We start from the raw sequence: 27,123 nt of genomic DNA, 5'->3' as shown, positions 1-27,123 counted from the left end.
CCGGAGCTCTCCCAAGCTGGTCATGTGATGTGAGGGGCTCCGAAAGCAGTAGCTGAAATGACATTATTGAGGAGGCGACTCAGATGATACTTCTGCTTTCATCCACAGCTGCCCACAGTAGCCTGACTACTGAAGAGCATCACTTGGGAAAAATCTGCATCCTGGCTGCAGAGCTTTCTATTGCAGGAAAGCTGGAGAGACCACAGGAAACAGCAGCTATTCTGAGGTAGAAAAGAAGATTCTAGTGATTTGCATGAGCTTCCTGCAGAGTCTGATAATGTAGAGCGTGGGGGACCAGGAATCGTGCATGGTAGAAGTATATAGCAGGCAAGAAATGGAGCACAGAGCCTGGGAATGAGGATAACTTGTTTGCAAATGCCATGTACGGAAGCATACAAACCATACTGACATCTCAAATGACCCTGTTTTGGGGCTGACCTTAGATGTTAAAAAACATGGAGCACAAGGCACATTCTACCTTCAGCTCACAGAGAATGAGGCTGTCCAGTAGGATAGCCTGAAAAAAAAAAAGTCAGTGAAATAATGGACCCCAGAGATGAGTCCTATTTGTTCCCTGTATGCCCCTTCTTCATATCTATTTACACTGTAACGACCCAGCTGGCCACACAGGCAAGGTTCTTTCCTCTTGGAAATATTTCTTAAGTGAGCACTGAGGCTCCTTGTGGGACTTCTGAACAGGCAGTCTGCAGGAACAAGAAAGTGAACTGGACATGGGGTATAATGGGAGTGAACGTGACTTAAATGAGGTGGGGGCAAGGGCTCTAGATATGAGAAATGCATCCAGGCCACAGTTAATGTGGAACAATTCAAGCACTAACAGGATCAACCCCCTGGACGCTGAAGAGTACACTGAGGAACTAATATATAGACATTTCACTACTACTGTGCAAATTGTCGTCTTCATTGGTTCTTTGCTCGGTAAGTGCTGCCAGCGTTTATGTTGCTCTTTTGTCTTATTGAGCGTCTGTCTCCTTCAGGTCTTTCTGCTGCAGCTGAAGGATGCTTGTGCGTTTCCAGATGGGCTGTTCTTCCTTTTTGAAAAGGGACATGGAATAGTCAGGTGGCCCAGAAAGGCTGATTCAATCCTGATTTGACCCATTGCATTCATGCAGATTTAAATCTGCCTTTCCTAAGGAAATGAGAACTGCAATTCAGTGCATGCAGTGTGACAGAAATACAGGCATGCTGAGATGTATCTATTTAAAAATTTGTATCCCACACATCCAACAATTCTGCACAGGTAATCACAATACATACATAATTAAAAGGGAAACAACATAAAATTAATTGTACTCTTTGTATATAAGTATATGTATACAATTTAGTAAACCGGTAAATATAAATCCTACTTTAGTACAGTTCAAATGATCAAGAGACCGAAGCCATTAAAGCTTTGTGTTTAGTTTCAGATTTCATGGTTATTTATTTATTTAGAAAACTATCTAGGTGGTTTGCATCAAAATATACAACTAAAGAGTAAAGTGTTTCAGGAATTATGTAGCTGTTAAAATTAATAGTCCATTTTATTTCTGTAGCAAAAGTTGTTGTTTTTTTTACTTGAACGTATTCATATTTGACCCATTAAATCAGAAATACAACATAACACTGACATTTTGGGGTGAATCATTAAGATGAGTAAGCTATTATATTGGACTCTGCGAGGGGGAGGGGGGGTGCTTGTTTAATACATGGCAAGTCATTCCATTGATATGAATGGACTTTTGTAGATCAATCTTGCTATTTTGCTGTTTAATATAAGATTGTTTAATATTGGGGTTGAATCTTTTATAATATGCAATGTAATTGTTTATATATTGTACACCACTTAATACTTTTTGTCAAGAGCAGTATATCAAAGAGAATAAATTCAATCCAATCGAATAAGAGTCCAACGATATAGGGAAGGTGGAGCTGCTATGCTAATCCCTGTGAAATGCAGTACCTTAATGTTCCAAGTTTTAATCCGGTGCTGCCTGATTGTTGCAGAGGCTTCAGCACATGTGGGCTCCTTACTTCCTATCTTCCAGCTACTATGCAGGATCTTTTAAGGTTCACTATAGTCCCTTAAATCTTAAATGCATTCGTTCATACAAGTGCTTTTGAAATGTTTCAGTGTATGAGACTTTCTGAGTCCGGCTTATATTATGGTTGTTGTGCTTATGATCTCAGGATTTTATTAATGCTCAGGCCTACAGTATAGTGCTACAAAGAGCCTGCCAGAACCTTAAGAACATTAATGCAGTTGGGAAAGTTAGATTCAGAACCAGCTCCAGAGTTGTGGTACAGAAACGGTTGTAGAACTTCAAATGAGAATGCAGAGCTATGTGCAAGGAGGGATCTGATAAGTCCAAACTCGAGGGCAAATTAAATAAACAGTCCTGGTTTCAACGGTGATCAATCACAGAGGAAAAGGCCTCCGAAGCCACAGGAAGTGAACGCCATCCTTTGGCTATGATAGAGAGAGATATAAAGTGTATAAACTCCTCTACTTGTTCTATCATTGGCCTGAAAAAACTCCAATATTGTTATCAAATTACTTATATATATATATATACACACACATATATATATACATGCACACATACATACTTTCGGGCCCCCCTTCCAGCACCAGCAGGAGTTCCAGAGGAGAGGTCACGTGGGAGCCCTGCTCCACCCCTCTCCCCAACCAGCGGCGGACCCAGCACATAAACACAGCGCCAACGGCGCACGACCACTTTCGGGCCCCCCTTCCAGCACCAGCAGGAATTCCAGAGGAGAGGTCGCATGGGAGCCCTGCTCCGCCCCTCTCCCCGACCAGCGGCGGACCCAGCACATAAACACAGCACCAACGGCGCACGACCACTTTCGGGCCCCCCTTCCAGCACCAGCAACAGTTCCAGAGGAGAGGTCGCGTGGGAGCCCTGCTCCGCCCCTCTCCCCGACCAGCGGCGGACCCAGCACATAAACACAGTGCCAATGGCGCACGACCACTTTCGGGCCCCCCTTCCAGCACCAGCAGGAGTTCCAGAGGAGAGGTCGCGTGGGAGCCCTGCTCCGCCCCTCTCCCCGACCAGCGGCGGACCCAGCACATAAACACAGCACCAACGGCGCACGACCACTTTCGGGCCCCCCTTCCAGCACCAGCAGGAGTTCCAGAGGAGAGGTCGCGTGGGAGCCCTGCTCCGCCCCTCTCCCCGACCAGCGGCGGACCCAGCACATAAACACAGCGCCAACGGCGCAAGCCGTTCGGTGCACTGACGAAGGTGCGCGACAAAGGCGCATGCGCCTTAGTGCGCGCCTTCGTGAAGCGCCTGCAGGAAGTCACAGGACAACCAAAAACGCTCACAGCTCAGGCACCAAAGATCCTGTCCGAAATCCACCAACAACAAAGTCAACAAAGTGGTGAGTAAAGCAACTCTGAACCCTCTACCTTGATCTGGAAGCAGCCAGAACTCTAAGCTCAACCCATACATCCACTCTAATAATCAACTCAAATAGCTACTAAACCGCGGACTTCACAAATTTTAAAAAAAATAAAATAAAATAAAAAAAATAATTAAAAAAAAAAATGGCACTGCATACACCCAACCTCATCCTTGCCCTCATACTAATTGCCACATTTATAATCAACATTCTCATTCATTCCCTCGTTATGACTAAACTAGACTATTGCAATTCTCTCCTCTTTAATACAACTTTAAAAGAAAAAAGAAGGCTGCAGCTCATACAAAACACAGCCGTGAAACTAATTCACAAAAAAAAAAAATACGATCACGTTACTCCGCTGTTGGTTAAATCTCATTGGCTTCCTATAAGCCATAGATTCACTTTTAAATTGTTGCTTTTAGTGTTCAAAGCCTTAAATTACAACGAACCCCAATTCATTAACAGATGGCTTATTCCTTATAGTACGACACGCTCACTTCGTTCTTCTTCAACTAATCTTCTTACAGTTCCTTCTATTAAAATGATAGGAACCAGAAGACAGGATATGTTCTCAGTTAATGCCCCTCAATCATGGAATCTTCTACCCCAACACATCAGAGAACTAAAAGACCTAACTCAATTTAAAAAAATGCTAAAAACTTTTCTTTTCAAAGATGCGTATGGTTATTATGAGCAGTAAAAATTTGACATTCTTATTTACATTTTCGGTTTTTCTCTTTTTTTAAAAACAAAAAAAAAAAAAAAACAGCCATCTTTTACCCACCTTTTGTTTTTTCCTTTTATGTTTATTCCTCTCCTCTATCAAAATTGTAACTATTTCCCTATTTATCCTCACATGTCTTGTATGTTTTACCCTCACATTATTGTGAATATAGGTTTTTTTGAGTAGTTTGCAAAGTATGTTTCTTGTCTACACAACAAATTTGTTTTTTATGTCATTTTTAATATTGTACTTGTTTCATTTATTAATACATGTTATTTTTATTGTACATCGCCTAGCAAATTTATAGGCGATTCATCAAGACTTAATAAACTTGAAACTTGAAACTTGATAGCAAAATGGAAAACCACAGGCTACCAAATACACACCATCCCTATCCTAACAACAACGCACAGACCTGTTCAACATACCAGAAAACTGCATACCACTAGAACGCTAATTCCATGTCCACTATCCAGCCAAGCCAGCATTCCCACCATCTGGGGAAAAAGACCTCCACCAAAGCCTAACTCAAGCACACAAAAATACCAAACCTCACCAAGAACTATCATCAATACAACCACTACCCCCACCACAAAATACACTACAATAGCTTGCGCATATATGAACATCAGATCCGTCAGCCCAAAGGCAGAATTAATCAAAGACTGGCTGATCAAAGACAATCTAGGCTGCCTCTTCCTAACCGAAACATGGCTCACCTCTGAGTCAGATCCAAGCATCACAGAATTCTGCCCTAAAGGATATAAACTTGAGTTAGTATGTCGAGAAAACAGAAGAGGAGGAGGTCTAGCAATCATAACAAAAAACAATCTCAACATCGACGTACTAACCAAGCACTCCACCCCTTATCTAGATCTGCTAGCCTGCCAAATATCTGACAAATCACTCAATGGAAACCTGAACTGTCTTATTTGCTACATTACACCAGGTAAATGGAACACCTCAAAACAAGAACTTGAAGAATTCATCTTCCAGAACTCACTCTCCTCCACACATAACTTGATCCTTGGAGACTTAAATCTCCACTTAGAAGATCAATCATCCAAACAAACAACAGATATACTCTCATACCTCAACACCCTATCCTACCAAATTCTCAACCCAGAACCCACACACGAAAAAGGTCATCAACTTGATATAGCAGCTTATTCATTTCCAAATCAAAACACACAAAACATTTACATCTCAAACGGGTCCTGGCACCCTACTCTCTGGTCAGACCATTTCAAATATTCATTCACCATCAATTGGGCTCAAAATAACAACAAACCCATCCCAAAGAAATCACACATCAAGATCAGACCGAAAATCGAACCTATCACATTCTGGAACACAGTCGACCCCGAAATCGACCCCAACAACCCCAAAGAATTCATAAACAGTTGGCGGACCCTCAGTGAATCTACACTAAACGAACTAGCTCCAATAAAACCAAAAACAAAATAGACAGACCATCTAACAAATGGTTCGACGACGAACTTCTACACCTAAAAAGAAAATGCAGACAATTAGAAAGGACATGGAAAAAACAAAAACACAATCACACCAAAGATGAATGGAAAATCCAAATCAAACAATACAATACCAAACTGAAGGAAAAACGAAAAAACTACTACTCCAAACTCATCGGCACCGAAAAACCAGACACAAGAAAACTTTTTGACATCGTAAGAAATCTCACTGATACCAAACCATTTCTCGCCACCCAAGGAAACCAAACTCCCACAGCCACCCAATTAGCGGATCATTTCAAACACAAAATCATCACAACCAGATCCACATTCAACAATTCAAGAATCAACATAGAAGAAATACGAATCAATCCCAAAACAGATGAAGCAATCCCAGCAGACAGGATATGGACAAACTTCCCAAAGATACAATGGTCAGACTTGGACAGGCTTTACAAAAAATACAGCAAATCCTCATGTGACTTGAACAACTGTCCCTCATACTTACTAGCAACAGCTTCCACCAAATTTAAAGCTAGCCTCACACTATGGCTTCAAACAACACTAAGTGAAGGTCATTTCCCACCGGAATTAGGAGAAATCATAATTACACCTATCCTAAAAGATCCCAAAGGTCCTATAGACAATCCTGCAAACTATAGACCAATCGCTTCAATCCCACTATACATTAAAATAACAGAAGGTCTTGTCGCACAACACCTATCCAACTACCTTGAAGACCATCACATACTACATCCATCACAATCTGGATTCAGATCCAACCATAGCACAGAAACTCTACTGGTATCACTATTAGACATTGTCCGACAACACCTCAGCAAAGGAAACAAGCTGCTTCTCATTCAGCTCGATCTTTCTGCGGCATTCGACCTAGTTGACCATCACACACTACTCCAGATATTAGACGCAATAGGAATCTCAGGTAATGTTCACAAATGGTTCCAAAGCTTCCTCAAAACACGAACATACAAAGTCAAGTCAAAAGAGCACATATCCGACCCATGGTCAAACCCATGTGGATTACCACAAGGATTACCATTATCACCCATATTATTCAACCTCTTCATAGCATCCCTCGGCATAACCCTAGACGCCCTAAACACAGTATCATTCAGTTACGCGGATGATATAACTATCCTCCTCCCCTTTAACATTCAAGACCCCTTATCCACAAACCACTTGAAAATAATAATGGAAACTGTAGAAAAATGGATGTCAAGTCATAAACTAAAACTGAACTCGGATAAAACTAAATTCCTACTACTAGAGAAGGAAAAAAAACCATCTCTCACAGAACTAGAATTAAATACAATCAAGTACCCAATGCAAAGTACACTCAAGATCCTGGGAATACAACTAGACAGAAACTGCACAAAGCAGTCTCAAATCCACAAAATCATCCAAAGAGCTTTCTTCACAATGCGTAACCTAAGAAAAATAAGAAAATTCTTCAACAAAGATCAATACAAGATATTAGTACAATCCCTAGTACTAAGTATTGTAGATTACTGCAACAGCCTCTACCTATCATGCCCAAACTACATGATAAAACAACTACAGACTGTTCAGAACATGGCCCTCAGACTCATCTACTCCCTCGGCAAATATGACCACATCACCAACGCATACCTAGACTCACACAGGCTACCAATAAAAGCAAGATCCCAGTTCAAATTCTACTGTCTACTATACAAAGTAATACACGGAACAGCACCCAGTTACATAAACAACAGACTACACCGTAACCTCTCACACAGATTAAGGAGAACTCAGAGCCTATTCATTTACCCCCCTCTCAATGGAACACGACGAAAGAAACTATACGACAGCCTTTTAGCGACACAGGCAGCAAAGATCGATACTACCATCTCCAATCTACTGATCAAATCAATAGACATTAAAGTATTCCGAAAAGAAATCAAAGCTCATCTCTTCAAAAAACACTTCCCATCATCATAACCTCACAATAGTATTGGAAAATACTCTCATGACCACCACCACCACCACCACCATAGCAACACTTCTGAATCCTGACTGTATTATTTCTGTTCATCAAAACAACCTATTACTATCTACTATTTGCTTTCAATTTCTCCTGGAAATGTCCAGACTAACAATTGTAACTTGACACATTCTTGATTCTATGTACTGCAATGCTACTGGAAATGTCCAGTCTTCTAATTTGTAATCCGCTTAGAACCGCAAGGCACAAGCGGAATAGAAATCACTAATGTAATGTAATGTAATATACATACATACATACATATATATACATACATATACACTGTACTAGCACTGATTAACAATAAATGAAATAGCATCCCACTGTTGCTTTCAGGGTCACCCTTCTATATCCTTTATGCTCATACAACGCGGTGATCTTTGCAGGAGGGATCTGTTCATTTAAAACTGGGTTCTTCAAATGTTGCCTCCAAGTAGTGGTGTGCTGGAGCCAGCTCGCACCGGCTCGCAAGAGCCATTTCTTAAGTTTTAAAGAATTGCGGGAGTCAATTGTTAAAGTAGGTCCCCTGTGGCTACTTTAACAACCAGCTCCCAAAAGCTGGGCTCAGGCCCCTCTTTTGAATTCCTTTTTATTTTGCTGGCAGGGATGCTGAGCCCAGCCCGTCAAATAAATAGACTACCGCTGCCACTCTCTGCTGCTCAGCCCAGAAATAGAGGGGGAGCGGCAGCAAAGGTAAGTCGCACATGCTTGCATGGTATGAGTGGGGGAGGGGAGAGGAAGAATGCATTGCCCCTCCCTTCCCAAATTTCAGGGCTGGCTACGCCTGGAGAAAGAGCCAGCTGTTAAAAATTTACCAGCACACAACTGCCTTCAAGGGTACAATGTTTCCAGATTTTCAGAATTTCTGCAATAAATATGCATGAAGTATATTTGAATATCTAGCGGGATGCTAAATTGTCCTTGTCTTAGAGGAAGCCTGAGCAACATTTGGGTCCCTGCTTCAGAGAAGGGACGCGCAAAGGTAAAGAGAGGTGGGCTAATATGGTAGAAGCCCAGCAGTAGACGTTCTTCAAATATGGAGGCAAACATAAAAAGTGAGTGCACGAAGGGATAGAGGAGTCCAGAGATGCAAAAAATGAGAGCATACACTGTTCAGTGACAAGCTTAATCCTCTTCCAGCAGAGGCCAAGAAGGAAAATGTGAAGGCCAAAGAGTGAGGTCTTCTCCTAACAGAGAGAGTGAGGAGATCAAAGATGTAATTGATGAGTGGCCTAGTGCTACAGCTGCTGCCTCAGCGCCATGAGGCTGTGGGATCAAATCCCAGCACTGCTCCTTGTGACCTTCAGTAAAAACTAAGTATCTGTATATATGCACACCACTTTGAATGTGGAACAAAATGGGGCAATATTCCCTTTCCCTTTATTCCAAAACCTAGCTTAGCAGGGCATAAGCTGCTAGAATGAGCAAAGAGTTGATATCAGAATGGATGATCCTCTGTACAGAAGGAGAGTGAAGATGCTGAAGTATTCTATCTCACCCAGGTAAAAGGAGTGGAGCAGGAAAGTTCTTATCGATGATCCAGTATATGAGAGGAGCAGGGCCAGGGGGGCAAACAGGGCAACTGCCCTAAGGCTCTGAGGGGCCACCAGTGAGCCAGCATGTTTTCCCCTTTCTAACCGTGCCGGTTTGATGTTGCCCTCTCTTTCGGTCTTGTGGATAAAACCATTTTAATTGCAGGGGACCGCTGCCTGAGGTCCCTCTTCATGCTTTCCTACTGCTGTGGTCTGTCCCCAATGACGCAACTTCCTGTTTCCACCTGGGTGGCCCTCAGTACAAAGAGGGGTCGCAGGCAGCTGTTGAGAATCGCTGCCATGGCCAGCAGTCCTCTGCAACAAAAATGGGTTTGTCCGCAGGACCAAAGGTGAGGGTGAAAGACTCGCCAGGATAGAAAGGGAAAGACATGCCGGGCCAGGAAGCTCCCTGGACCAGCTGTTTTGTTGTGGGTTTTTTAAAAGTAGAATGGGGGAGGAGGTTAAAAGAAGTACCAGGCTGGGTATGAGGGAAGGTAAAGGGGCCAGAAACAGAGGAGATAGAGATGTGGGCAATGGTCTGGAGGAAAAGAAGAGAAAGGGAGAGAAATTGGACATGGGATTGTGCGGAGGAAGGGGGAAAGAGATGCTGCAGAGAGGACAGTTGGAAAGAGAAAAGGAGAGATGGTGAGCCTGGGGTGGTGCAGAAGGAGGGAGAGATATAGGATGGGAGGGTAGATAGGTGAAAAAGGAAAGGTGGTGGACCTGGGAGAGAAAGGTAGGGAAATATATGGGATGGGAGGGCAGTTGGGAAGAGAAAGGGATAGAAGTTGGATCTGAGGATGGAAGAAAATGAGCGAGAGAGAAATGTTAGGTCTGGGGTGGAAGGGAGAGCGAGATGTGCAGCATCTACTTTTTCTCCCTCTACCGCCTATTGTTTAGTATAAGGGGGAGTGAAGAAGAACAGAAAAGAGAGGAAGAAATGTTAGACCATGGGGAGAGAGAATAAGAGATGGGAAGAGAGGTGGGATAAGCAGATGCTAGGGGATGGAAAGAAAGGGACAGGGAGATATAGCCTGACGATAGCGGAGAGAGGGAGGGGGATTCTGGAAGTAGTGAGCCATATGGAAGAGGTCAAAAGAGGGATGACAAGAAGATGAGTGAGAACAGTGAATACAGTGGTAGAAATGTGGTAATCGGAAGTAGATAGAAGGAAATAGGAGGCTGTGAAAGGAGTTAATCCATCTTCAGATTACTTACTATTATACCTTCCACCTTCCATTAGTAGTCGAACTCTCGCACTTCTTCAATCTATTAACTTTGATTTTTGCACCTCCTCCAAACCCAATTATCTTGGGTGTCTTTAACATTCACTTTGATGATTATAACAATGCAGCCTCCACTGAGCTTCATACCATCTTGAACGATCTATGTCGTTACCCTTTAATTTCTAGTCCTACACATTCAATAAGACACACTTTAGACATGATCCTTGTACAAACTTCTCAACTTAGCAGTTTCCAAGTTCCCAAAATTAAACAAATACCCTGGTCTGATCAGAGAGGGTTATCATGCCGCTGTACCGGGCCATGGTACGCCCTCGTCTGGAGTACCATGTCATGAAGAAGGACACAGTGCTACTCGAAAGGGTCCATTGAAGAGCAACCAAAATGGTTAAGGGGCTAGAGGAGTTGCTGTACAGTGAGAGGTTAGAGAAACTGGGTCTCTTCTCCCTTGAAAAGAGGAGACTGAGAGGGGACATGATCGAAATGTTCAAGATAAAGAAGGGAATAGACTTAGTAGATAAAGACAGGTTGTTCACCCTCTCCAAGGTGGAGAGAACGAGAGGGCACTCTCTAAAGTTGAAAGAGGATAGATTCCATACAAACGTAAGGAAGTTCTTCTTCACCCAGAGAGTGGTAGAAAACTGGAACACTCGGCCGGAGTCTGTCATAGGGGAAAACACCCTCCAGGGATTCAAGACAAAGTTAGACAAGTTCCTGCTGAACCAGAATGTACGCAGGTAGGGCTAGTCTCAGTTAGGGTGCTGGTCTTTGACCAGAGGGCCACCGCGTGAGCGGACTGCTGGGCACGTTGGACCATTGGTAAACGGTACTCCCTCTGAAAAGTCGGAAGTGCACAGTGAAGTACCGCAGGGCTCGGTCCTGGGTCCAATCCTATTTAATATCTTCATACAAGATCTGTCTCAGGGACTTCGGGGTAAAATTGAATTATTTGCCGATGATGCTAAATTATGCAACATAGTGAGCGGAGGTACCGTGCCCGACACTATGACACAAGACACTTTTACTGGAGCACTGGTCTACTATTTGGCAGCTGAATTTTAATCAACACACTCAATATTCTTGGGAATTATAAATATATAAATATAAATTTCCTGTTCTATTTAACACCTTCTACAAAAAAAGAAAATCTAATATTTTAATAAAATATATATTAAGAATATAAATATTCAATAATGGTGCTCAGTGAAAGCCATTTAGAACTTCAAGGCATAAAGAGCACGGGACTCTACCAGTTCTGGCTTAAATCCATCCCTTCCTACCACTATAATTTTTAAAGATTTCAAAAAGCTAAAGCTAAAGCTATATTTATATAAGGATATAAGTAGAGGAGTACTTATCTCAGCTGATGTACTTTGCTGTTAAGGAGCCCCGGCCTCTGCTTCAAGTCCAATCAAGTGCTCAGTGTTCAGTGTTCCCAACCATTCAAAAATCCCCATACGAAAAACAAAAACCAAAAAATACAAAAAAATACACAATCCAACCAATCCATGAGATGAAAATCCATAAAATATTCTGTTAATCCTTCAACTTCCTCACTTCCTTGATACAGTATGTGTAGTCCAATTCTTCTGCAACACAATACGCGTTTCCCCTCTTTGGCTTTTTCAAGAGGAAGGTTAACTCAGCATTCTGAAAGAAGCAGCATTGTATCAGTAAACAATCAAAACTCACACATATCTTATAAATACCTAAAAAAATCTCTCAAAACTCACTTCTTGTGAACTGTAAACAGCCACACATTGGATACGAATCCTTCTCAAGACTTCATAGCAGCTCTCCCGCTAGCAAACATTCACAATTCAATGTGGACAAGCCCAAACTGTTCTTTCTTATTCACATGATGTTAGAGGTTTCTCAATCTGATTGGACAGCCTGAACTTAGCAGCCCAATGGCCACTCTACTGCTTTGTTCAAGCCTTTGGGGGTTACTGTGTCCCAGGAAAAAATAAACCTCTGTTCACAATTAATCAGCTGCCGGGAGACATTACCACCAAGAGTATTGTGAAATTGTTTTAAAACCACAAACTTCAAATCAGCTTCTTGATGACGTTTTGCAAGCCAGTGTTCAACCAAAGGAGCTTCTTCTTTCCTATTACGTAAACAGCTAAGGTGCTCTGCAATTCTCAACTTGATGACCTGGCGAGTTTGTCCAATATACATTAAATTGCATGGGCATATGAGAGCATACACCACTTGCATCAACCTGCAATCTGTATGACCATATAACTCATAATAACGATTGCTATGAGGTATGAGCACCTTAGTCGTGATCAAGGCATGCTTGCAATATACACATTTGCCACACTGGTGATGCCCCCGGTTAACCTCAGTCAGATCTGGGCCGCTGAAAGGAGCAATAAAAATGGCTACTGATCTTTATATGCGGAAAATAAATAAAAACAAGAGAAAAAGAAAACCGATATGGTTCTCGAGACTAGTGGCGGAGAAAATAAAGGCAAACGAGTTGGCGTTCGTGAAATATAAAAAGACTCAAGAAGAGGAGCACAAAAAGGAATACCGGATGAAAATGAAAGAAGCCAAAGCGAAAGCGCAGGTGGAAGAGCAAATGGGTAGAAATATAAAAGAGGGAGACAAAAAATTTTTTCAAGTGTATTAGTGAAAGAAGGAAGATGAAAAATGGAATTGCAAGACTGAAAAATGCTATGAACTGCTATGTGGAGAGTGATCATGAAAAAGCAAACATGCTAAACCAGGGGTTTCCAAACTTTTCGCCACGAGGGCCACATTGGGTACTTCAGCACTTTTCAGCAGGCCGTAGTAAAAAAGAAAAAGATAAATAACTCTAGATGAGTTTTATTGAAAACAGAAGTTTTATAAACTAATTACATAGTAATTAGAACTTTCGCCCACTACTTATGAGGAATTTAGGAAACGTCTAAAAACACACCTGTTCCTAAAGCATCTAGACAATTGATCCACTCATCTCTCTCCCCCCAATAGCGATTAACTTGTCCTATTGATCACTTTTTCCTCAAGAATGAATTTCCTGTCCTATTAATTCTCTTTCTTCTACCCATCTTGAAGTCAATCAATTTGTACCTTTGCTTAATCTTTTCTAAACCGCATAGAACTTCACGGTACTGCGGTATATAAGCTGTTATTATTATTATTATTATTATTGTTATAGTATGTGAGATTAAATTATTATATAATTAATGATGATGACCAGCAAATTCTCATATTTTCATCACAAATTATAATAATTCCATTAATGTGAATGATGGAACTGTCTTTTCTTTTTCCCATCCATGTTAAAACTGTAAAAGAGAATAAATGTATAAATAATTATGAAATTATTAAAATCACAAGAACTCTGTACAAGCAAATATGTGAATAAATGAATACGTACCTTTAAATATACATTTATGCAATTACAAATTGAGTATTACACTGCACCACTGCAAGTATTGTTATGGACAATTAACCATAACGACTAGTAACGAACTTCCAGATTCAGTTTAAAGATTGGTCATACTGCCAGAGCTACTTACAATGCTGCATATTGACACTGTTGATCGAGACCGAACAACTACGAAGAAATACCGCAAAGTATACAATTACGATTCAGTATTAAATAAAGTTGTGAATAATATTAATATTAACATAATATGGAATATCAATATATTTTGAACACAATTTTAATTACAGTCAAACCTTGGATAATGAGTAACGTGGTTTACGAGTGTTTTGTAAGATGAGGAAAACATTTTATTAAATTTTAACTTGATAAATGAGCGGTCTTACAGTACGAGCACGTATATGCGCGTCATATCATCAGAACCCACAGTTGAAGGATGCACATCTTACGCCTAGCGCAGCTGAACGTAATAGAAGCATCATACCCAATTTACCCATCACTCAAGCGCTCAGAGCATACAGTATTTTGTACTAAAGTTTTTGGGTTGTGGAACTAAACATCTGAGTTTCCATTATTTCCTGTGGGGAAATTCGCTTTGATATACGAGTGCTTTGGATTACAAGCATGCTTCTGGAACAAATTATGCTTGCAAACCAAGGTTTTACTATAATGCATTTGAAATCTATCAACACTCCATGTTTTGGGGGGTTGTTTTTTTTTACAGATTATCATTGGAAAATTAATCCAATTGGCGCATTTCTGCACAATTCTTCTGCGGGCCGGACAAAATCATATCGCGGCCGGATGGGGCCCACAGGCTATACTTTGGAAACCCCTGTGCTAAACAAATACTTCTGCTCTATGTTCAAGGAGGAAAATCCTGGAAAGACCACGATTGTTAGACAAAATTACAAGTGAGAATAGAGTGGATACCGCGCCATTCATGGAAGAAAGTATTTATGAACAACTTAAAAAACTGAAAGTGGGACTGGACGGGATCCATCCCTGGATATTAAGGGAGCTCAGATTCTGGTGGCTCCACAAAAAAGATTTGTTCAATAAATCCCTGGAGACAGGAGTGGTTCTGTGGGATTGGAGAAGAGTGAATGTGGTTCCTCTTCACAAAAGTGGTCACAGAGATGAGCTGGAAACTGCAGGCCAGTAAGCCTCACTTCAATGGTCTTGAAGAGAGATTTTCTCCGGATCTAGTGTGGGGAGGGGAGTGACAGCTTCCACCATTGAATTGTCCTTGAGTCATTGAAAGACTGTAAGACCAGGTTAGCAGAAATGAGTCCAGCTGAGTTTTCTCCGTATAAGGTTTTATGGACCAGACAAGCAATTTTGAACTGAACCCTGCGTTTGACTGGTAGCCAGTGTAATTCCATGCCCTCTCATATTTGTTTTTGCACAGGATATTTAGTTAGTTCAACAATACCTACTAACTTTAAGAAACCTTCTATTGCACTTATCATTTTTTATTACCACATAATAAATATATTTATATCACACTGATATAAATAATATATTACCAAACCACACTCTCTGTGAACAAATCACACTACACATCTGTTTTCTTTATAAAATAGCTCAACAGGAATACCCCATTGGGTCAGAAAACCTGGACTGGAGCAAAGCCTTTTCAGTTTCGGTTCCTTTCAACACCACATTGTCCTGTTTTTAAAATTATCACACGTTCTCTTGCTGTATTGCAAATTGCTCAACCACAATGATTATAGTTTATGCTTTCTGATAGCACCATTGGACTCTACAATCATGTTGCTCAGTCGGCCCAACACAGGGCTGTGTTTTGCTGGATCAGCGTCTTCAGGAGCCGCAACTGCTTCAGGTTTTCACTGAGTTATTTCACCTCTTATCATAGTTCATTTTATCATATAACAACAGCAGCAGCATGAGGTTCAAAACCTCCGTAACTCTCTCCTCCTCCAAACTAAAGACAGACTGTATTCCCGTTAAGCTATTTTATAAAGAAAACAGGCGTGTCGTGTGATTTGTTCACAAAGAGTGTGGTAATAAAAAATGATAAGTTCAATAGAAGGCTTCTTAAAGTTAGTAGGCATTTATTGTTGAGTTAGCTGAAGCCATTTTAAGTGATTTAAAGTCCTGTTTGTATTAATGGACATTTAGTTTTAGAGCCCGTCCTCCCCAGGAGCCCAGAATGGGTTACAATGATACATACACAGTAGCTCTCAGGATCGATAACATACATGATCAGTACACATGCTACATGATCAGTACACATACGTTACAGAAGATTGCGATGGGATACGATAATGCACATGTTATGGGGAAGCTAAGGACCCGCACGCTTTAGTTAATCTACGAGTATACAAGCTAAATAGTCACAGAAGGGGGACTAAGAACACACGTGCTTTGGTGAATCTAAGAATATACAAGCTATATACAGTCTCAGGGTGGCATTTTCATGGCAGTAGTAAATAAGAGTATATCAATGGCTGATAGTAGAATCTTATGTTTTATAATGTGACAGCAAACCCAGATCTTTGAAAGACTTAACAAAGTATCTTATCAAGTAACTTCAAAGATCTTATGCTTTGGGATTGTGTTAAATTTCTGACCATAAGGTTATTGATACAGTGATGAGAAATGAAGCACAGATGTATATCATGATTTTTCTTTTTTTTTTTTTACTTCCCCAGGAAACCTCATGGTCTTGTGGTCAACCTGCAGAATGTCAGTGTACAAATCTGTAACCAACAAATTTATAAAGAATTTGGCCTGCTCAGGAATCTGTACCAGCCTCGTTTGCGTGCCTTTCGATATTGTCCTCAGTGCAAGCCCGACCTGCTGCTCGTGGATATACACACTGATATTTTGTAAAGTCATCAAGTTCTTGCACAAAGTTTTTTGCTCTGTAACAATTCTTAGCTATACATCTATTGCTATCGACAGGTACAGTATCAATATGCACTCAGCCCTTAATCCTAACTGCTTTAAACAAATGAAATATCCGTGTGCAATCAGCTCCGCATCTTAGGTGCAGTATCAAACTCTTCCATCTATACATTACTGTTAAGGCTTCTAATTATAAATGAATGTGTTCCATTTCCAGCTAGTTAAGGGTAGGAAAAAATTAGGGGTAGATATTCAACTGGCAGCGGTGAGAATTTTTTTTAGCCACTGTCTGTGCTATTCCTAGACATTTGGGGGGGGGGGGGATTCATCAAGCAGCATTAGGACTTTAAGTTGTGGAACGAAATGACCCTTACAGCGATGTAAAACATCCCTAATACTGCTGTTCCAAAAACAATCTGGCGATATTTAAATCACCACGCATTACCAAGTAATGAGATGTAAAATATGTCAATTCATGTTTTGCATCCCATTACTATGCAAACCTCCTAACGCAACTTGTGACCACAAGTTGCGTTAGGGCCCCAAAACATGGTAAAATAGCCCCAGCTCTTAATAATATGGAAATATAACTTCTAGTGGTAGTCATGGGAGATTGTTGCTAGGGGTGCTGTTATGACATTGGTGTTGGAGTGGCCAGGAGCGATTCGGCAGCGTTCTTGGCACTCCCCCAAAGGACCTCCCCCTAGACCACCAATGAATTTTAGAGATAGCCAGTGGACGGGGGGGGGGGGGGTTGGGATGTCTGGGGGTAACTCACTGCTACAGCCTGGGAGCATTGGGCTGTGGCTCCTGGACCTCATGAATAATGCTGCTATGGTACTGGGATACCACAGGTTGCTGAATCCCATGGGGCGTCAAGGTATAGTAAAGGGTGAACTTTTTCCGCACCTTTATGAATCCGCACCTTGATACTGGGCTATGTCCTAGTAATGAATGTCCAAGTTTATGCAGCTGGCTAACTTTTATGTGGTTAAGTGTGAGATTCAGCACTGAACCGCCTACGCGACACTGCAGAAAAATAGGACTGAGTTTTATGTGGTCTTATTTGGCCAATTAATCCGAGATGCTAAGTGTTGAACATCAGCATTTAACTGCATAAGTGCCGACTCATTTGGGGGGTGATCCAGGGTTGATCACCCACTATCTGGTACCACTGGATAACCCTATACATGCGATTTAACTGTCCAGGAGGCATTTCTGGCCAGTTAAATAGCTTTGAATATTAGAACATAAGAACATAAGAAGCGCCATCTCCGGATCAGACCTTCAGTCCATCAAGTCCGGCGATCCGCACACGCGGAGGCCCTGCCAGGTATACACCTGGCTTATTTTATAGCCAACTAAATATAACAGGAGATTCAATTAAATAAATCAGAATGTATACCAAGTAAATTGAATGAAGATTTTAGTAGCTGGACAACGTTCACACCTCATATATCAAAAACCTTCAGGCTACACACTTTCAATAACGCAACATATGAAAAATAATATAGACAAAGAACAACGGAGAAAAATGAACCTCAATTGTGAGGGGCCAGGACTACACAAGTACCTGAACCCATTCACATCATCACGGGTTCATAAAAAAACTCCGTGTACATTTAAATAATTCTCATTCATACGTTTTATCAAAAACTCTTTTCTCTTTTTTTCAAACTTTTTTGTATGTGAACCTAGTCAGTAGTATTACTTATCTATTTTTCAGTGTGAACCAGAACCAAGCTAACTAAAAAATTATTTATGAGGGCAACAGCTCAACTTCACAGGTGTAAATAATTGTAGAAGCCTGAAAATACTGCCAACAATGAGAGCAAAAAACGTTCACTCATCTGGAAAAAAGATGGTTCTGACGATTCTTCAAGTCATGTCCCAACAGAAAAGTCCTTCTGTTTCTCCTACAAGGCTACTTCAGGGGAGTATTCCATTATCCAGAATTTTCACTTCTACCAATATAGTCCATATAAAGCTGGCTCCTCTCCAAAATGGTTCTGGGACTGTGAGACGCGCCCGGCTCGAACAAAAAGCCGAACGAACCGGGCGTCATGACGTCATCACGAAAAACGTGATGCGTGATAAGCTAAACACCAGCCAATCCAAAATCTCAAATTCTGATCTCCCAGCTTCAAAATGTATCACGAAAACAGAAACAAAACAAAAACAGACCCGGGGATGAAACTCTTCATAAAAATGGTTGCCATTCGTGTACAGTATTCAGGCCTTCAGGTTCTAATGTTTGCAACCGATTGATCCACTGCTGTTCTTTCTGCCACAGTACTCTTCTAGTATCGCCTCTCCTCAAAGATGTAATTAATTTTTCTATCACATAGCACTTCAGATTCACAGTACTCTTCTAGTATCGCCTATTGTAATATTATGGTTACAACTTCTATGTTTATTAATCCGAAAAATGGTAAGAGCTATAATTTACGTCACACCTCCACGTGTCAATCTACAAACATTATATATGTTCTTCAGTGCCCATGTGACTTGTTATACGTGGGCCAAACATCACGAACGTTGACAGTAAGAATGACAGAACATAAAAGTTGCCTGAAGACTAGCAAATTAACGGCCCCTATAGTCACTCACTGTGTTCAACAAAATCATAAGTTTGAAAATCTGAAGTGCTATGTGATAGAAAAATTAATTACATCTTTGAGGAGAGGCGATACTAGAAGAGTACTGTGGCAGAAAGAACAGCAGTGGATCAATCGGTTGCAAACATTAGAACCTGAAGGCCTGAATACTGTACACGAATGGCAACCATTTTTATGAAGAGTTTCATCCCCGGGTCTGTTTTTGTTTTGTTTCTGTTTTCGTGATACATTTTGAAGCTGGGAGATCAGAATTTGAGATTTTGGATTGGCTGGTGTTTAGCTTATCACGCATCACGTTTTTCGTGATGACGTCATGACGCCCGGTTCGTTCGGCTTTTTGTTCGAGCCGGGCGCGTCTCACAGTCCCAGAACCATTTTGGAGAGGAGCCAGCTTTATATGGACTATATTGGTAGAAGTGAAAATTCTGGATAATGGAATACTCCCCTGAAGTAGCCTTATAGGAGAAACAGAAGGACTTTTCTGTTGGGACATGACTTGAAGAATCGTCAGAACCATCTTTTTTCCAGATGAGTGAACGTTTTTTGCTCTCATTGTTGGCAGTATTTTCAGGCTTCTACAATTATTTACACCTGTGAAGTTGAGCTGTTGCCCTCATAAATAATTTTTTAGTTAGCTTGGTTCTGGTTCACACTGAAAAATAGATAAGTAATACTACTGACTAGGTTCACATACAAAAAAGTTTGAAAAAAAGAGAAAAGAGTTTTTGATAAAACGTATGAATGAGAATTATTTAAATGTACACGGAGTTTTTTTATGAACCCGTGATGATGTGAATGGGTTCAGGTACTTGTGTAGTCCTGGCCCCTCACAATTGAGGTTCATTTTTCTCCGTTGTTCTTTGTCTATATTATTTTTCATATGTTGCGTTATTGAAAGTGTGTAGCCTGAAGGTTTTTGATATATGAGGTGTGAACGTTGTCCAGCTACTAAAATCTTCATTCAATTTACTTATTTTATAGCCAACCATATCTTTATATGCCTCTCTCAAGGAGATATGCATCTAGTTTGCTTTTGAAGCCTAGGACTGTCGATTCCGCAATAATCTCCCCTGGGAGAGTATTCCAGATGTCAACCACTCTCTGTGTGAAGCAGAACTTCCTGATATTAGTCCTGATATTGACACCCCCCCCCCCCCTCAGTGTTTTCACTTCACTGGTACTATTGTTGGGTACCTTTTTCAGTGAAATTAAATATGTATGCATGTATCACTTAGGTGCTGTTAACACAGAAAAGGCAGAAAAACACAGGGGTCCTTTTTACTAAAGCTGCGGCAAAAGTGACCTTAGTTCACCCTTTAGTGCAGTCTTTTCCATTCACCAAAGCTACATTGGCGATGGCCGGAAATAGGCCAGTTTTCCTATTTCTGGAATTAATGGCCTTGTGTTAATTGTACAATTAGTGCGCGACCATTACAAAACCTACCGTTTGAGCCCTTACCACCACTTATTTTGTAGGCTAATGAGTTAGCGTGTGGCAATGCCCCAAATATGCCCCTTTCCCAGTGAAGATGGATATTAGTTTTAAGCACATGTGTGTGTTCAAATTGGTAAATTTATCATGGAATGCCTACCGAGGCATCCCTCAGCAACCCATTTGAAGCTGTGGTAAGCACTCATCAGCTCCAACAGCTTAGTAAAAGGACCCCTGGGTGAAGTATACACCACAGGCTACTAGAGGATTCAGAGAATACTAGGAGAAACAATGATTTTCTGTGTTTATCCAATAAATACTTTTATATATATATATATATTTTTTTTTTTTTATTATTTTTTTTTTTTTGTAGGGGTTTATTGGTGTTGATTGCTTAAAACCTAAAATCAGAAGCCTCATTATTCTGTAATAGTTGAAAGAGTATCCATTTGAATGCGATGGAGGTCATCTTATACGTGACTTGAACACTAAAACACTGTTCTACATGCTCATGTAGGCTCTTATAAAATTGTCCAGGGGGGTAAACGAATGCAAAAATTAGGCAAATACAACCACAGGGAGCAATTCTGTAACTGGGTATCTCCATTTAAGAATCCCTAGGATGCATGGTAAGATCTTATTCTAAATGGCATAAGGGCATCCATATTCTGTTTTAGAATATTAGTATATCGCAGTATACCTTAAATATTAGTATATCGCAGTATACCTTAAATTAACATGCCCACAATTACACCAGCCATAGACCGGACATAACTGCAGGCACCTAACTGCAGCAGGGACATGCATAACTTAGAGCAGTGTTTCTCAACTCGATCCTGGAGTACCCCCTTGCCAGTCAGGTTTTCGGGGTATCCACAATGAATATGCATGAAAGAAATTTGCATATAATGGAGGCAGTGTATGCAAATCAAGTTGATGCATATTCATTGTGGATATCTTGAAAACCTGACTGGCAAGGGGGTACTCCAGGACACTGACTTAAAGCAGTAGTTCCCAACCCTGTCCTGGAGGACCACCAACCAGTTGGGTTTTTGGGATAGCCCTAATGAATATGCATAAGAGAGATTTGCATATAATGGAGGTGACAGGCATACAAATCTGTCCCATACATATTCATTAGGGCTATCCTGAAAACCTGATTGGCTGGTGGTCCTCTAATAGAATGTAATGGCACACAGTCTCACTAATCTGCTGAAAAACAGGAAAACAGACTTGTGTATAAAATGTCTATGTAAGTAGAGCTCTCAGATACCTACACCGTCAAATCACATAAGATTGTTCAAACGGCTGTTGTAGGTTATAGATATCATTCATTGAGCTCTACTAATGAAGTGCTATTGATAAGTGCAAAAGCTTAATACAATAAAGTGCTCGTGTTATTATAATTTAAATGGCACTTATCTTCACGAATTGGCACTGATCATAAACTTTGTTTTTAAATGTTCCGTGCCCAATTCAACATGTTCTGTGCCTAACGGGACCCGTTTCGCCTTGATAATGGCTTCTTCAGGGGTCTAAAACATTGTGCTGCTCCTACAGTCATGGGCATGCCCTCTTGCGTTTATACTATGCATTTATTTATGCTATGAGAGGCATGTTTGAAAAGTTATCCAAGTCAGAATTGGGATGGCCTGCTCATAACAAAAAAAAAAAAGTCCATCTCACAGGCGCTTTTGAACAGGAAATACATCAGGTTTTCTTGTTTGAAAACATGTGAGAATTTCCCAAATAAAAGCCATCTAAAAACTGAAACATTAAAGAACTGCCCTTTATACTGCCTACTTTTATACGTATATGTGGATAGAAGCATTTCTGGGAACAGAGTGGAGGAATGACTTAGTGGTTAGAGCTACTGCCTCAGCACGCTGAGGTTGTGGGTTTGATCCCAGCACTGCTCCTTGTGACCCTGGGCAAGTCACTTAACCCTCCATGCCTCAGGTACCATAGTTAGATTGTAAGCCCACTGGGACAGATAGGGAAACTACTTAAGAGTACTAGATTTTAAACTTCCTGTACACTGCCTTGGGTGATTCTCTTCATAAAGGCAGTTAATAAATCCCAATAAATAAATATGTGCAGCAGAGAAAGAATTAGTATTTATATATAATATGAAGTATTTTATGCACACAATTACTCCTGCTTCAGAGAAGTATGAATGTGTGGGCCTATTTCATTAGGATTATTCTGTAAAAGATACATAGGTTGATATGTTGTTATTTTATTAAATAGGGGCAACATATTTGCATATGTGCCTTCCTGCCGAGGTACTCTTTTAAAAATTATCCATTCTGTTACTATGTACTATAACTAATTTTCAAACAGATGAATTTGAAATGCTTTCTTATTTGTGAACAGTGACTACTTGCTAGCATCCTACAAGTTTCTGAGGGGTTTCCAGTCAGTACAATGTGTTATTAGCCTTAGAAGCACATTGACATCTTACCCTCAGGCAAATTCAGCAGAAATCTGACATTGTCATTGCCTAACACTCTTATGTTCCAATATGTTAGGTTGTTCTACTATATGCTTATTTATTTATTTATTTATTTTATCAATCTTTATTTATTTTCAAACTTTGACAGTGCCATACAATTAATTTAGATATAAACACTACAAAGAAGGCACTTTAAACACACAATTAATACATAAAACAATCATTCCCCCTCCCCATAACTTGTTATATTAATTAATCTTTATTCATTTTTAAAGCTCCCAGTAAGTGTAACATATAATACAATCATTTATACTTAAATCACACTTAATATATCATCAAATTCTAAACTATATCAAATAATCCCCCTCCCTTGTATCCTATAGTTATTCATAAGTAAAAGAAATAATAAAATATTCCCATCCCACCCCCACCCCCACCTTGGATGTATATGAACCAAAGGGAAAAAAATTAATGTTTATTCTATACAATACTTTCAATATTTGCAATATTTTGTTAATGGCTCCCAAATAACCTGAAATTTTTAAAAAATTTCCCTGCTGTATAGCAATTATCCTTTCCATTTTGAATATGTTTTGGTGGAACTCTTTATGCCACTATATGTTTCTATAGAACAGTCATTTCCTACTTGGGAAATTTAGAAACTATTAGTTGTAAATGTATACTTGAATGGAGTTTAACCCCTTTTTACAAAACCACGCAAAAAGTTTTTAGTGCGGCTGGCGTGCTGAATGCTCTGTCCTGCTCTGATGCTAAGAGAGTTCCTATGAGTGTCAGAGCAGTGCAGAGCATTCTGTGGGCTGGTCAGTGCTAAAAACCTCCTGCAGTTCTGTAAAGGGGTGTGTGTGTGTGGGGGGGGGGGGAGGGATTAATTTGTAAAGTAGAAGGTAAGCAAGAAAGCTATCCTTAGATGAATTACTAGTGGATTCATTATCACTTTCACCTAATTACTTGTTTACCTTTCGTCAAGGGTCTTATACTAAAGATTAACGCAAGCTATCTGCAGGACATAGGAATGAAATGGGTTCTGTGGAAGATAACATGCACAAGTCTTTAGTACAAGATCCCTATCATTCTCTTCAGCCCTCAAATGGCTTAAATGTTTTGTTTGAATGACAGATTGTTTATGCTATGTATAAATTACTTATAATTCTTTTTTTGTAGGTATTACTCCATTTTATATCCTTTGGAACGAAAGATATCTGACAGCAAGGCTCGCAATTTGATCATTTATATCTGGGTTCATGCAATAGTTGCCAGCATCCCAATGTTTGCGGTAACTAATGTAACTGATATATATGTCATGTCCAACTGCACAGAATTCTGGACCTACTCACTGGGGCATCTGGTGTATGTCGTTATCTACAACATTACCACAGTCTTTGGGCCTGTAGCTTTGGTTTTCTTCTTCATGGTCCTTATCCGTAGAGCACTCAGTGTGAGCAGGAAGAAGAAAGTCATTATTGCTGCCTTAAGGACTCCACAAAACACTATCTCCATCCCTTATGTCTCACAGCGGGAAGCAGAGCTGCATGCAATGCTTCTGTCCATGGTGCTGATCTTCATTATCTGCAGCATTCCTTATATGACTATGGTTATTTACCACACCATGCTCAGTAGCCCAAACACGTCTGTGATTTTACTGCTTACAGCCATCTGGTTGCCGAAGGTGTCCCTCCTGGCTAATCCTCTGCTCTATCTGACTGTTAATAAATCTGTCCGTAAATGCTTAGCTGGGACCATTGCACAGCTGCACCGCAGGTACAGCAGGAGAAATGTGGTCAGCTTAGGGGGCATGGTGGAAGGTACATTGGAACCCAATGTGCGCTCTGGGAGCCAATTACTTGAGATGTTTCACATCGGGCAGCAGCAGATCTTCAAATCAACAGAGGATGAAGAGGAGAATGAAACCAAATCCATTGGTTCCAATGACTACAAACAAATCCCAGGCCCCAAATTAAAAATGGAACAAATGCTGGTACAGAAGTTTATCCCACAAAGCACAGACTCTGCTGCTCAGGTGGCTCCAGCCATGCCTATGGAATCAGAGGTCTGCAAGGACAAGTACTCTATGCAGTTTGGCTTTGGGCCATTTGAGTTGCCCCCTCAGTGGTTGTCGGAAAGTAGAAACAGTAAGAAAAGACTGCTGCCTCCCCTTGGAAACACCCCTGAGGAGCTTATCCAAACCAAACAGCCCAAGTGCAAAACTGAAAGAAGAATCAGCAGGAACAATAAAGTCAGCATGTTTCCAAAGGTGGATTCCTAACTCTTAAATACCAGATCCTATGGATCATTGCTATTCAAAAATTCCCACATACTAATTATTGTGAAACAAAGCCAACCAAATTTGTCATCAGATTTTCAGCTACTCTGGGGTTCTTCTGTTTATCTATCCTTTACAGTATTCAAAGGATACCTGCCACTTTGTCTCATCTAGATCTCATCATGGAGCTATTTTGCATAACATTTTGCCTTTCTCTATACTCCTTTCCAGTTAGCCATCACCATAGCATTATCATAGATGTCCAGTATTTTAATTCTCTTTCATCTAGCTCTCATCAAGGAGTCACTGAGCTCAATTTAATTAAAGTCTCATCAAGAAACCACTGTGTATGCTTATTCTCCATTCACATTCTTATACAGTTCTCATCAGTAGGCATTGTGCATTGCTCTTACATCTCTTTTCCTATATGATGTTAATAGTTCTGTAGTTCATGGCAAGCCCTAAGTATCACAATTGGAGCAGCTCATGGTTTTTCCTCTCGTATCATTAATTCAACAACATTTCTTGCACTGCTATATGCTACGATAGCCTTTCACTTATCAGCAGAGCAAATGATTCATTGGCAGGCAGGCCCCTTAGCCTTTGTCTTCTGACTCCCATTGCTAAACTACATCAGAATAATAAACACTACAATCTTTGAGGTTGGCACTAAGAAAATCTGGCTTAGCGATAACACAGATTTAGGTTGGTAACACTTTGCCAATTAATCACACAAAGAGAAGTGTACCAAAGTGCTCTATATGTCCAGGTGTTAATAACTAGAAATGTATATGGATTACTTATATATACTGTCCTATTCTCTCATATGTATGAGGCAAATGTCTAACTTTTTTTTTACTTTCTCTGGGAGACTGATATTCACAAAATTTGTCCAGGTAACTTTGGAGGTAAATAAGACGAGTTTTGTCATTTCAAATCTTTCCCTCCTCCCAAAGTGGATTTATGTTTGTCTGCCTTGGTATATTCAATGATCTGGGCTGACAAAATATATCTAGTTAAGAAGAAATAATGCATTAGTTGTTTCTAGGATATGGCTTATAGTCAGACTGCCAAAATTTAATCAATTATATTTGTGCTTGGATTTATCTGGTTAAAGGCCCCTTTTACAAAGAAATAGTAGTGAGTCCTAGCACAGCAAATGCAACGCAGCTCAAAGGAATTGAAAGGGTTGCATCACATTTGCCATGTAGGAATCACTATCGCAGCTTTGTAACAGGGGTCCTAATTCACTGAATATGAATATGGTCAACTTTCTAGGATAATTTGTACTGCACCCTAGCCTATTGAACATTGTTCCTTTTTGTTTTGAAGTCCACTATTCAGAGCTTTCTGTTTCTTAAGTTTTATAGCTGGGGTATTCCTCCTCTGTCCATGTGCAGAAGCTTTGAAATATTCCTTGTAACCTAGATTTTTAATTTATAGATATCTTGTGCTGCTCTTCTCCTGCATAACGTGTTAATTCCACAAACAAAATGTCCTATTGTAAATCTTAACACAGCAATAAGACTGCACTACCAAGCCCTCTTCTCCCCCCCAAAAAGATAAGAGGCAACCATACACAAACTGATAAAATCACTGCTAGAGTAAATGAAATGTAGGAGAAAGACACAACCAATGA

At 40.4% G+C, this 27,123-nt stretch overlaps 1 protein-coding gene across 1 annotated transcript; it reads left to right on the top strand.

Moving 5' to 3' along the window:
- Positions 1 to 116: 116 nt before the first annotated feature.
- On the top strand, positions 117 to 27,123 carry GPR176 (G protein-coupled receptor 176). Its single transcript, XM_033951079.1, has 3 exons — positions 117 to 939; positions 16,503 to 16,755; positions 24,386 to 27,123. The coding sequence occupies exons 1-3, from the start codon at positions 732 to 734 to the stop codon at positions 25,485 to 25,487; spliced, it is 1,563 nt and encodes a 520-aa protein (XP_033806970.1). The 5' UTR covers positions 117 to 731; the 3' UTR covers positions 25,488 to 27,123.

The sequence above is a fragment of the Geotrypetes seraphini genome, chromosome 7 (genome assembly GCF_902459505.1).
Source record: "Geotrypetes seraphini chromosome 7, aGeoSer1.1, whole genome shotgun sequence".
Lineage (NCBI taxonomy): Eukaryota > Metazoa > Chordata > Amphibia > Gymnophiona > Dermophiidae > Geotrypetes > Geotrypetes seraphini.
Note: the sequence above shows the minus strand (reverse complement) of the source record. Positions and strands in the feature narration are given on the sequence as shown.

Coding starts and splice junctions, on each gene's coding strand:
- GPR176 (XM_033951079.1), top strand. CDS start 732: ATGGGGTATAATGGGAGTGAACGTGACTTAAATGAGGTGGGGGCAAGG. Junction 940..16,502: donor CTTCATTGGTTCTTTGCTCG/GTAAGTGCTGCC, acceptor TTACTTCCCCAG/GAAACCTCATGGTCTTGTGG. Junction 16,756..24,385: donor ACATCTATTGCTATCGACAG/GTACAGTATCAA, acceptor CTTTTTTTGTAG/GTATTACTCCATTTTATATC.